The following is a 13,294-nucleotide window of genomic DNA, read 5'->3' on the forward strand; positions in this document are numbered from 1 at the left end:
CCTTTTTTTGTAAGTGGGCGAGCTTACAAAATCAGCAGGGGATCAAATAATTATTTTCCCCACTCATATTTTGTGTGTAAAGGTTTCTGGTCCAATAAGAAATACCTCAGCCTGGTCTAAATTTAATCGAAGAAAAATACTGGTCATCCAATATATATATATATATATATATATATATATACACACATTTTTTTTAATGACTATTAATTAATCCCAATGAGGTGATAATCATTCAACAGCTTTACTATTTAAGTTTTTAACTAATTTTTCCTTATGCACTCCAAAAATCCTAAAATGGCTTTGTTGGCATAAAAAACTAATTGATGCAAACAGGTCAGTCTCACAAAGCCACTCAAATGATGTCCAGATTTCACCACAAAACAACAGCAAAAATAGCATAATGAAAAAAAGGCCTATATATATATGAACATATAATATTTTGCATTGTGGTGTTATTTTCAGGACAATTAGACATATTTTACCCCCAGTTCTTTATCATAATGCACTTATTTAACGTTGTACTTTTTCCATTGTTTTAAATTTAAATATATACCGTATGCTCCACAAATATTTGCACCCAAAACTGGCTGTGAAAATTTGTTTTTGCCATTTGTCTTTTTAGTCTTTCATTCAATATATATATATAAAAAATGCTAACCTTTAAAGTCAGATAGAAAAATTATTGTCTGAAATATATGTATTCCAAAATTATTGGCACTCCTTCATTCAATACTTTGTGCAACCTCCCTTTGCCAAGAAAACATTTATGGATCTTCTCCTATAATGTGTATTTAAGGATGATGAACATATGGCAAGAGATTTGAGACCATTCCTCCATACAGAAACTCTCCAGATCCTTCAGATGCTTGTGGACTCTTTTCTTCAGCTCATCCCACAGGTTTGGGTCAGGGGATGCTATGCCCATGACAAAACCTTCATTCTGTGGTCAGTGAACTTTTCTGTTGTTTATTTTGAGATGTGCTTCGGATCATTGTTATGCTCAAGATCCAACTACAGCCCAGTTTAAGCTTCCTGACAGAGTCAGCCTTGATCATATCTGTGTGTACTTGATGATACTGTGTATCCTAACATGTTGTACAGGGTCTTTGGAAAAAGAATTAGCTACACAGTATTAAAGATCCACCACCATACTTCACAGTGGGGATCGGGTACTTTCTCCACGTGGCTATGTTTCAGTTTACGCCAAACCCACCTGTGGTGTTTTCCAAAAACAGTCCCAGTCCCAATGAAAGTTCCAGTAACGCCGGCAAACCTTAGGTCCATGAGATTGCTGTTTGATGTCACCAAAGGCTTTTTTTTTATTGCAACCTTCCCAGACAAGTTGTGGTTTTATAGGTGAGGTCTGATCATAGTTTTGGAGACTTTCGGACCCCAAGACCCAACTGGCATCTGCAATTCTCCAACTGAGTATTCCAACAATTATAGAATTATCTTACATCCACTTCATGATTTGTCCCATTTTCTTGACAGGTCATTGTTTACAATGTATTAACTGTAAATATCTAGGGCTACTGGACTGTAAACATGCAGAAAATAAGCGACAGAATAAACGATACGCCCTAAACCAGTTTAGGGATGCGTCATTTTTACCTAAGTATAACCAGTCATTTCATCCCTCCTGCATGCTATAGTAATAAAGTTAGCTGTGGCCCTGAGCACCTTGTGATATCCACTACTACAGTAAATCTCTGCTTTGTTGTCATGACAATCCGTCTCTACACTGAATGTGTCTCGTCCTTATGGGGAACTCTTATATAACACTCAATGATAAAAACAATAGAACTAGCCATAATGTATCTTTTTAAAAAGTCCTTAAACTGCTTCTGGTGCTCATAGAGTGCGTAGTTAAACAAGATTCAAATGTCAATCACAATAGTTTATTGTGAGAAACAATTAAGTGCTGTGTGTGTGTGTGTGTGTGTACACACACTAAGTGGGCGTACTATACCTCTCACAGCCGAATTGAGTGGGTGAATCTTGGCTGTCAAACTGGAGTGCAAAAAAGTTAATATAGTAATGCTTGTTTTTTCAGTTTTACAGTTTTTGAAAGGTCCCTGAGACCAAAAGACTGGTGTAAAGACACCTCTGATTGGTCAAGGGATGTTCTCATGCTGCCCTGACAGACTTGAGCTTGTGTTGTTGGGCCACAAACTGAGCCTTCTGTATAGCCAGCTGAGTGTCTTCCTCGCTGATGCCCAGGTGCCACACAGCCCTGACTGTGTCCCCGACATGGGGGAACATCAGAACCCGGACCCCTTGTCCCAGAGCCTTCACCTCTTCTTCATCTACACCTGCCATCCGTTCGCAGAACTCCGCTGGGCTCATCCGGCGGTCCCGCAGGCAGAACCTCAAAATGTTGCTTTCCACAGTGGTCAGATCCACCCGGTACAGAGAAGGGTCACACTTTAACAGCGCTACAAAAGAGAAGGTGAGAGACGTTACATTAGACTCTTGAAATAGAACTGTGGACATTTAAACTGGACCTATTCCATGGAACCCAAAAGGAGATATTAAAAATGATAAAACAATTTTAAATTGTTCTTTTCAAGGCACTGAAATGTTTAAGCTTCAAAAAGGACACAACAGCACCATAAAAGTATCATGTGTGTTATATGACTGGTGCACTTATATTCCAAGACTTCTGGAGTCATAGCTACTTTGTGTGAAGAACAAACCGTCATGATTTAAGTCATTATTCACTTGTGTAATTTTAATTGTAACGGCTGCATTCATTGAGTCAGTGAGTTGAACTCAAGGACCGAATCTGTCCGATTTAATAATAAATAATTAAAACATTCTTTTTTGCCTTTTGAAGCTTGACAGCCCTCCTTTGAAATGACTATTGAAAAAAGCAGAAAAATACACCTTTTGTCTACCCTGGAAGAAAGAACTTTAAATGGGTTTCTAAGAACACGAGGGTGAATAACTGCCGTAATGACTTTTAGATTTGTGTGAACCATTCCAGTGAATTTTTATTTATTTATCCTAACCTCTACAGTTCTGACTTTTTTATGCTTTTAGTTTCTGATTTTTCAGTCAGACAGGTTTAGTATGCATTATTGCCAAATGAGAATGAGCATAATTAGATGACATACAAAACGGTGGTGCCATTAACTAATTTCAGCTACTGCGAATAAGAGTATTTTATATGCCTAATATATTCCTTCTGATTCTTTTATAATAATTATGTTCTAAGAATATTTCATGAAAGCTATTCACGCTGAAGCTAACTATTGTAGTGAAGCATCATGTGTACAGTGCTCGTGTAGTGTCATGCTGAGGGTTCAGGGAAATCTATGGGGTTCTGTCACCTTGAGCAAAGCGTCTGGCGTTCCTGTGGTCCTCCTCCAGTCTGCCAATCATGTCTGACAGGGCAATCTTACCAGCTGCTGCCAAGACACCCGATTGGCGCATTCCTCCGCCAAGTGTCTTGCGGGCACGCACTGCTCTCTGTATGAAATCTTTTGACCCACCTAGCATGGTGCCCACAGGTGCCCCGAGTCCCTGCCAAAGAGCAAGTCAGATCAAATGAGCCTTTTTGTTTCTGCATTGTGTGAGATTTCCAGCTCTTTGCATGAAATTGAATAGATAGGGATATAGAAAACAAAAGAGAATCTATGAAAGAAAACTTATGCAGTGCAGTTCAGACATGTATTAAATGGATGCAAGTTTAGTATCCACCTTAATGCATTAAAAATGCTGAGGGTCATTCACACAGAACGTTTCGTGTTAAAAAGTTTTTTTTTTAAACTCGCCTAAAAGGTTCATATAGCCTACTTTAATTTGATGTTCTTCCCTGAAGCTGTCATTTTAGCAGCATTTATATACTATTATAGTATTTTTTTATGTGCTTGTGAATTTTAATAGTTTTTTAAATATCTTTTTAGCGTTTTAGTAAAAAAATATATATATTTCAGTCATTTAAAAAAAAAAAAAAAATTTTTTTAGTTTAGGTTTTTCATCCTAATTAACAATAGCAACACAGCCCTGAGATCTATTTATAATATTAGTAAAGTTGTTTTCACACCAATAACAGTCCATTTATTGCCATTTGAAATGCCATTTTTTTTTGCTGATGTTTCTGATAACAGAGATACTGAAATTAAATAATGAATTTGGCTGGCCATGTGATTAAGCATGTTGGCTCGTATAAGGTGACCTGCTCAATGCAAAATGAAACCCATCTGGTGTGAAAACCCCTAACGTGTCTATTCATACTTGCATGAATGAATAAAGGTCGCCGTGATTTTACCAAGTAAGACATGTCCTATTGTTCCGAGCATCTATCTATCCAAAAACAGTCCTAACCCTATCCCTACCCATAATTTATCCCTAAAATCAGAGGGAAATGATAGATGAATAAGAATACTGTAGACGCCCCAAACCCTTGTTGTAAGCCTAAACTAAAAACTACCCCTCAAATCTGATATGTTGTTTCAGGATCAACAAGGATGTTAATCCAGGAACATGTTCTACTTGGTGAATTTACGTTAACAATAATAACATATTAGCATACAGGCACACGTTTATAAAGGACACATAATACAGATTTTTCCTCATATGTCTATAATCAGAACAGGCAGAAGTGATTTGATATTCATATCGGTGATCTTTGTCTATAAGCCTCAATTACATTTAATGTCTTTCAGCAAGTGGGAAAGAGGAAAATTCGGCGACAGAGAGTAGCCTGTTTAGCTAGCTGCAAACAAGCTCTGTAATTAAAATGCAAATACGCTTGTTGAAATCTACTCCAAGGATTTTGTTGAGAGTTGAGAGTGATTAGGTTTATACTTCAGGGTCACTTCAATCGACTTGATCTGAGTTGTGATGTTGAGTTCATTCCAGGGGAGTAATGAGGGAGGACATTTCAAAATCCTAGATGATACGATATGATTACAGGTGCGTTATCAGAGGAAAGCACCACACTTTGATGATATGACTAAAAATAAGACTTGATTATCTGGACGTGAGACACCTTCAGGGTGCAGGTTATAACTTATAAACCACACAGGCACTGACTTTAACAAGGTCATTTTCAATGCCTCTCACTTAAACTGATTCCCACTGCTTTTCGCTGGAAAACTCTCACTGCCTAGAGATGTTTTGTTCAAAACGACTGAAATAACTTTCCTAGAAAAGCACTTCCCGGAGAATGAAAGCTACTGCTGGTTTTAATAAGTACATTTTTCCTATTATGAAAATCTCACTATTATGTTCTAGGTGAATTTGTTGCTGCAGTTGCTATACAGTTTCAATTTCCAAAATATGTTTTCCTCGTTCCTTTTCATTGATACAATAAATCACACTACATCGTGCTGAAAGATATATATCAATTCAAGATATATATCAATATCTTGAATCAATGTCAGTGTCACATGATCCTTCAGAAATCTTTCTAATATGCTGATTTGGTGCTTAAGAAACATTTATTATTATTATTATTATTAATGTTGGAAACAGTTGTGCTGCTTAATATTTTTTTCAGGATCCTTTGTTGATTAGAAAGTTCAAACGAACAGAATGTATATATATATATAAAATATTTATATTTAAAATTATTATTTAAAGTAATATATTTTTTAAGAATAAATTGAACTGAATCAACTAATTGTATTGACATCCCTCCTATTAATATATAATTACCTTAATATTGGACTTATATCAAGTACATTTCATGTAGCAGAAGTGAATGAACCAGAACAACTATCTGAACTTCATAGTTACATATCCTATATAAAAAGAGTCATGTAAGAATAACAGAAATATTATATATTATACTAAAGCGGACCCAAAACCTGTGATTGCTTACCTTGGACAGACACACACTGACAGAGTGGCAATGCTGGAGGATAACAGATGGCTGGACGGCAAGAGCCACAGCTGCATTCATCACCCTCGCTCCATCCATATGGACAGCCAAACCAAACTTATCAGCGACGGAGCGAAGCTTTGAGCAAGACACACAGTTATAGACATACATTCAGTGCAATGCAATTCAATCAATGAACAAAGGCGTAATATGTGGTTGTGCCCCATTTGTCAAATCTAAAGCAGAACCTGTTCGTGCTAGAGTGCTGAATAAATCAGTCTTTGTTTAATCACTCATTTACTAAATGGAGCGATTGTGTCTTAAGAGTTCAGCCCCAGGTGTCTGGCTCCCTCAACATATTCTCTCTCACACACACACACACACACACACACACACACACACACACACACACACACACACACACACACACACACGTGCAAACTTAAGTTTAACTAATATCTAACCTCCTGCAGGAAGGAGAGTGGGAGGACGCGCCCTCCCTGAATATTGTGTGTGTTTTCCACACACACCAGGCGGGAGCGTGGGTAGTGTGGGTCAGGGTAACCGTGACGGATCTTGGAGATCAGCTGGTCTAGGTCAAAGGTGCCATCGCCAAGGGTGGTCACTGTTGCAGAATGGACGCCTGCTAGCTGTGAAAAAAAAAAAAAAAAAAACATATTTTTCATTCTGCTGATAATGTGGTACATGGATGTTTTTTCAACTATGGGCACTTTTGTCAAAAAATAAGCTTTCTTAAAGCACACTTTTCACATTCTGACTAGTTAATTAAATCCTGGCATATGAAATAGTAGTCAGAAAAAATATTTTTATTATAATTTTGAAATGGAAGTTTATTGTGTAACAGTTCTAGAGTGTTTTCACTGTTACTCTTCCTGGTCACAAGGGGGCAACGCCCTCAGGTAAGAATACCATAAAGAAGAATAGCTAATCTAGCGGAGGCCATGTGGTTGTTCGAGTTGAGGATGGCTCACTGTTTTTAAGAAAAAAAGAGGTTTTGAGTTGAGGCTCAACTTTTATGCTTCTCTTGATGACTAATTGAGGAACAGTATGTTTACAATGCTCAATGTATATATATATATATATATATATATATATATATATATATATATATATATATATATATATATATATATATATATATATATATATATTTGTATTTCCTCGATGTTGGGTGTTAGTTGTGCTACCTGGGATCACCGTTTTCTACTGGGACTTAAGCCAGCATCAAACCTTCTTCAGTGGATTAGATATTTTTTCCTTTTCAGTTTTTTGTTTAAGGACTTCAATTTTAGCTGAAAAGGAGTTTTTGCCGAGATGGGACTGTAATCATAAATGAACTCATTTTGAACTGGATTGTGCACTGACCCTCTGAGTCGTCAACGCTGGATTACAGGTTCATTATATCCAATAATAATCACATCATCCTTATTATCATTGTATGATTTTGTGGTTACATGGTATGGACTCAATTAGTAAAGAAATTGACTCATGGGACAGGGTTTTGGGTGATTGTTTGCTATTAGTGCTTTATGGTGCTGATATATTATTTTGATGTTCATTTTGAGCTGGTGTTTGGCAAAAAAAAATTGTGTTTCATTTTGTCTTTGATAACCGACGAGTTGTTACAATTGAACCATTAGACAAATATTTTTATTTTATTTTTAGAGTATTATATTTAATAATTTTTTGTATGGCTCATATAGTGACATCAGGAGAATATGAAGCTCATACTTGACAGTAAGAAACAGCTCAATTTTAGATTTAAATGATAATTTTATATATGATATTTATATGGCCAAAAATGAAGATTAATTATTTTTTTTACTATTTCTCCCAATAAATTGTCTTTGGTAAGATTTTATTTAAATGCTTAGTTTTATTATCAAAGCTCTAAGTTTTTATTGTGGGCGGTGAAACAAATGCAATGTAATACAATGATTATTGATAGATGCACAAATAAATGTTCCTCAAAAGTCTAATGTATCATATTTGATACTCACATTTTAACACGTTTTTTTTTAACATATGAGACTTTAAGTAAACAATCTTGCTGATCACAAACTTTTGAATGGTAGTGTACATGCATCATATAATTTTTTTCCCCTTTCTAAATCATCATGATAATTTCCACCACATCTCAAATCATCATTGTGTTTAATAGCATTCTGTGGTAGAATTTAACCTTTTGCAATAAAATAGCAGACTCCTTTATGAATATGTTACATAAATCACGCAGCTGTCATCCATTACTTAATTCAATTTAAATTGATTTAGGATTGCAAGAATATTAAATACAATTCTGAGAAACAGAACACGTAAGCCTAATAAGTAAGAGACAAATGTATCCCCCATTTGTTCATACCTGTGCACTTCCTCCTTGCTCATAAACATGAATATGAGAGAGATCACCAACTATCATCTCATCATCCCGCTCTCTGCAGTGAACCATAACTGAGAGAAAGAAGGACAAAACATATGTGTACATTACTGCAGCATCTGGTCACTAACAAGAACACAATTCCTTGAATGGTGAGCTATTTCTGTGAGCTAAAGCACAAATCAGTATCATTTTCAAATACCAGATTTTAATAGCCAGAGGCGGCTTTTAGGCAGTGCAAACCACAGCCACTGCAAAATACGTGTGCATTTTACCTATAAGCTTTTACCAAGTGACAACTGTAAACCAGTTTTATTAATAGCCCTGGGCACTATCCTGCAATCTCACCTGCAATCAGGTTACTCATCGTTCCTGTGGGGACATATAGAGCCGCTTCCATGCCAAACATATCAGCAGCTGTTTTCTGCAGTTCTGTAGACAGAATGGGGAAAATACTGTACAATGTATGATCTAAATTTCCTAATGCATGAACATATGTAAACAACTGTTTTGCATTGCATATATAAACACTACCTCAAATCTGGACACACATACTTATTATTTAATATAGAATTAATTGTAAAGTGAACAGAATTATGAAAAAAAAATGTAAGCATTTTTTTATGGTTTACGAATTTCAATTGTATATTTTATTCAATTGTATATTTCAATTGTATATTTATTATATTTTATAATAAATTTTATATTAAAATTCCATCAAATTGAATTGAGGAATCCTTACATATTATTCATATTATGATTTGCATAAACAGCAAAAAAAAAATGAAAGAAAATATGTTGAAATTTATAAACACGAATCACATAAACGAAATGGTCCATTAAGATTTGTACAAAATGCTAAGCTCTAGTTTTTTTTACTCATTTAATTTTTTTAATTCATTTTATGAATAATATGTAAGGATACCTTTTTTCAGAATACTTTGATGAATAGAAATGTCAAAAGCACAGCATTTATTTGAAAAAGTAATCATTTGTAACATAATAAATGTTTTACTGTCACTTTTGAAAAAAATGTCCTCGCTGACAAAGTATTAATTTCTTTCCAAAAAATCATACTGATCCTAAGCAGTGTGTCTAGACAAATCTAACAGTATATAAGTATATATTAACTCAAAAATGTGTTTAACACCTTGTAATGTGCTATGCAATCTGATATTAGCTCATGAGAGCTAATCGAAACAAAAGTAGTTCTTATTTAACAAAAGATGCAGATCATATTTATTCATCATTCATTCATTTATTTATTTATTCGTGTTTAACTGATGCCTTTGAAATTGAATTAAACTCACTTCTTAAATGTCTTTATTACAAAAAGAATAAAAACCACGATTCCTTAAATATTATAAATATATATATACATGTATGTATATATTTTATTATCATTATTTTAATTAATGTATTTAGAAGCTTTCCTGGAGCATACTATCAATGTCTGTATGTTATTGTATTATTGTAGACACTACAGTTGTTATTGTACAACTGAAGTGTCTGTGTCCTTATGTTGTATAGCAACTAACGTTTTGATTATATTTTTCAATAACTTTAATATTTTTTATTTAAACTTCTCTATTTGTTGTAAGATGTATTTGTCAATTATGTAGAAATTGTGTATTATTTTATTTTGTGTTTATCTTTATGTATTTCCTTGGCAATTAATGTTCTTATGTTATTGTTAATCGAGCATAAAATCAAAATATAAATGAATGAATAAATAAAGTGTTTAACTGATGTGAGCGCCCTCTCATGGCCATTACAGAAACAGCGGGTAAGAGTACACACACACACCATGTGAGAGCTGTGTGACGTCTATAACATCTGTTATTATGCTTTTAACTGATGAATCCCAATTAAACACGTCTGGAACCGCTTAGATTGTCACAACAGAAGCACACAATAGTGACTGCGTGTCATATCTAACCAACCATTAACCGTGGGGTCTTCTCCGAACACATCGTCTCCGACCTCCGCCTGGGCCATGGCTCGGCGCATGGCTGCTCCGGGTTTGGTGACGGTGTCGCTGCGGAGGTCCACGGTGCGAACATCTGATCCCGTAGCCGCCTGCGGAGACCCGTAGTACAGCCGCACCGGATCCACGCAAACAACTCGACGAGGTTTGTGGAAGCAATGACGGACTAAACGAGCAGGAAGCGTTAGTGTTTTGGAGCTCATGTCTTCTTCTTTTCACTGTAATGTAACGATGAATTCTGCAGTAGTGTATAAATTCACACTACTTTCCTGAACTTTGGTTTACTGTATTCGATAATCATTTATGTAAACGGCTTTAAGCTTCCAGACATGAATAATGGAACTCACAAATATCGATCAGTTAGTAATCTTCTCACAACTACATTTTACCTACAAGTTATACAAATGTTTGTCCACTTGTGGGCGCTCATGTTTAACATTTTAGTTCCATAGTGCTTGAGCAGTTTATGGTTTTGAACGTGTCTGAGCTGCATTATTTATGTAGCTAGCAGTATCTTTCAAAATGCAACTTCCATTATTTGAAATGATAATTGTAGGATTTTTTTTTTTTACTTCTTTTGAAATAGATTTTAATGTCTCTAGGCTATGGAGCAAACTGATCACACAGTGACCTCAAAAAGTAGGCCCTATCTCCACATCACATAATCCACATTCCAAATAGCATGCCATTGCATTAACAAAACAACAAACTAAGTGACATTTTATTAGCATAAGCACTTCCTTTAGTCATCACATTGTGGAACATGTTTAAAGTTAATATTATAAACACCATCATTTGTTACTTTACACCTGTGTGACTTTGAGGAAATTAAGTTAGTTCTGAGAAAAGATGCATCATTTTGCAGATCATTGCAGATCTTGCATCATTTGTTTGCAGATGCCATATTGTGATATTTTGTATCTATGGGAATGACATTATTAAATTACATGTAGGTGTGACTTTGCACTTTTAACACTTTACAATTAGGTTCCATGTGTTAACATAAGTTAACTGAACTAACAATGAAAAACACTTCTAAAGCATTTAGTAAGCTTAGTCACTATTCATTTACATTACTAATACAGTATTAAATCAAAAGTTATGTCTGTTAATATTATTTAATGGTCTTGAGCTATGAACTAAAAATGAACCCTTGTATTTATATTAACAGTATATTGCAGTGTATATATCCTCAAATGTCCATGCATGCTGCATAATATATGATGGTAGATTACATTGTGTTTTACTATTAGAACATAATTATTTGTAGCAGGGACATTTATATATCTTGACTGTATGTCATGCTACTAAAATATCTGCTACTAAAATATAGAAACAATTTGACTTTAAAAACAGTACATCCACCCACAGATGTGTCATTTAATCACGACATGCATGTTTGCTGAGTGACTGCATGCCTTATTGAAGATGATGCCTATTTAACTATATATGTGGGCACTAAAATATCCACTTCCCGTTAATAGCTCTTAATTGCAATTCAAAAATAACATCACAACCGTAATGTCAGCATGGCTTCTAATTCCGCTTGATACTCGAGTGTCACGCTCGCATGCCCACCGCTGTGAGTAACACAATCTTATTTACACCCATCCTCTCAGACCTGAAAGGCCCGTCCACCCGCTGCAGTGATGTCATACGGTCAGCAGCGGAGGTTTCCTGGCCTTCACCGGCCGTGTCTCCAGCAGCTGAGCTGTGCCAGGCCGACTCTAATAAAACCCTGCGGGAGGTGTCAGGAGAGGTTGTGAAAGTGAGTCGAGCAGCTGTCTGGGTTTCCAGTAAGAGGAGGAGGGTGGGGGTAGGTGAGGGCTAGGGTGTGCCAGATGGCACCCGATTCTTACATTATATTCAAATGAGAGCATTTGTCATCCATCCCATGCCAGACTGCTCTGGTTGTAGGGCATGGCTAGTGGTGCAGCAGAGATCTGTGTGTGGCGAGAAGACTCCCATCATGCATTCAAACATACGGCCCATATATTTGAATTGCTTCTCAGTTTGAGGTTAACATAACCTTTGAGTTTTGACATATGAGGAGATTGTTTAGAGAGTTCAAACTCTGTTAACGCTCCATTGACTGATCTATTGTTGATTTATATATAGTGGTAAATATGGATCTGTCATCACAGAGTGTCCACTCAAAAGTACTATAAACACGCAAAGTCAGATTGTTTTTAGACACAGCACGTTCTTTATATTTATCTTTTACTGCAGCTGCTGGATTAGTGCCCGTAAATGAGCTGCATATGATTTTTTTCTTCTAGTGTGTCTGAAGAAACGGCTCCCTGTTGTGAGAGAAACCGTTGCAGTAAGAGGAGGGTTTACTGGAAGTCAGTTTGAAAGAGTTCCCTTCATTCTTCTATTTTTTTTTTTTTTTTTTTTTCACCACGCTAAGATTCTCCTGCTGATTGCATTGCATATTATCCTGACCAAAACTATGCATGCACAGACTGTATGTTATTGTAAATCCTGCATATTTACTCTAATGGAGTGGGTTGGGGAAATGTTCTCCCAGGAAAACTAGAGCAAGTGTTTAGATCAGCAGTTTGTGTATTTCATACTTTTTATATACATGTTCTGTGGATTTGATTTTCAGGTCAGTGCTGATAAGCCCTGCTATGAGCATGCTGACATTTTACGTAAATATGAAAATGGTTTCCTTTTTGGAGTAGACACCTAAATCCTTCATAGCAGAGTCTGTCAGGAACAAGGTGGCTTGTGTTTCTATTATAATACTATTTTTAAATGTAAATAAAACTATGTTTGCAAGTTTTTAGTTTGCATTCATTTATTTTAGGTATTTTTAAATAATACTTTTTGTCATGTGATGAATGCTCAGTGCTACTACTAGTACAATTATTATTTTATTTTTTTCAGATTATGATAATAATTTTAAATTAATAGTTTTCGTCTTCGTTATTTTTGGTCTTCAATAATAACGCTTTTAGTCTTCAATCTACATATTTTTTACATTTATGCAGCTCCTGTTTAGTAAAATGTGCAGCCTTGAGAGCATGACATAAAGCTGTCGTCAGGTACATGACTTAACCTAAAAAGGACAAAG

At 35.5% G+C, this 13,294-nt stretch overlaps 1 protein-coding gene and 1 long non-coding RNA gene across 2 annotated transcripts; one reads left to right on the top strand and one right to left on the bottom strand.

Moving 5' to 3' along the window:
• Window positions 1-419: 419 nt before the first annotated feature.
• tha1 (threonine aldolase 1) lies at window positions 420-10,779 on the bottom strand. Its single transcript, XM_079595265.1, has 7 exons — window positions 10,172-10,779; window positions 8,577-8,660; window positions 8,214-8,302; window positions 6,295-6,480; window positions 5,831-5,968; window positions 3,333-3,525; window positions 420-2,435 (listed from the first exon to the last, which is right to left on the bottom strand). The coding sequence occupies exons 1-7, from the start codon at window positions 10,416-10,418 to the stop codon at window positions 2,128-2,130; spliced, it is 1,245 nt and encodes a 414-aa protein (XP_079451391.1). The 5' UTR covers window positions 10,419-10,779; the 3' UTR covers window positions 420-2,127.
• LOC306989490 lies at window positions 10,216-13,002 on the top strand. Its single transcript, XR_013795652.1, has 3 exons — window positions 10,216-10,360; window positions 11,835-11,983; window positions 12,495-13,002. It is a non-coding gene; the product is annotated as an uncharacterized lncRNA (long non-coding RNA).
• Window positions 13,003-13,294: the final 292 nt, after the last annotated feature.

This window comes from Phoxinus phoxinus (assembly GCF_949152265.1).
Source record: "Phoxinus phoxinus genome assembly, chromosome: 21".
Classification (NCBI taxonomy): domain Eukaryota; kingdom Metazoa; phylum Chordata; class Actinopteri; order Cypriniformes; family Leuciscidae; genus Phoxinus; species Phoxinus phoxinus.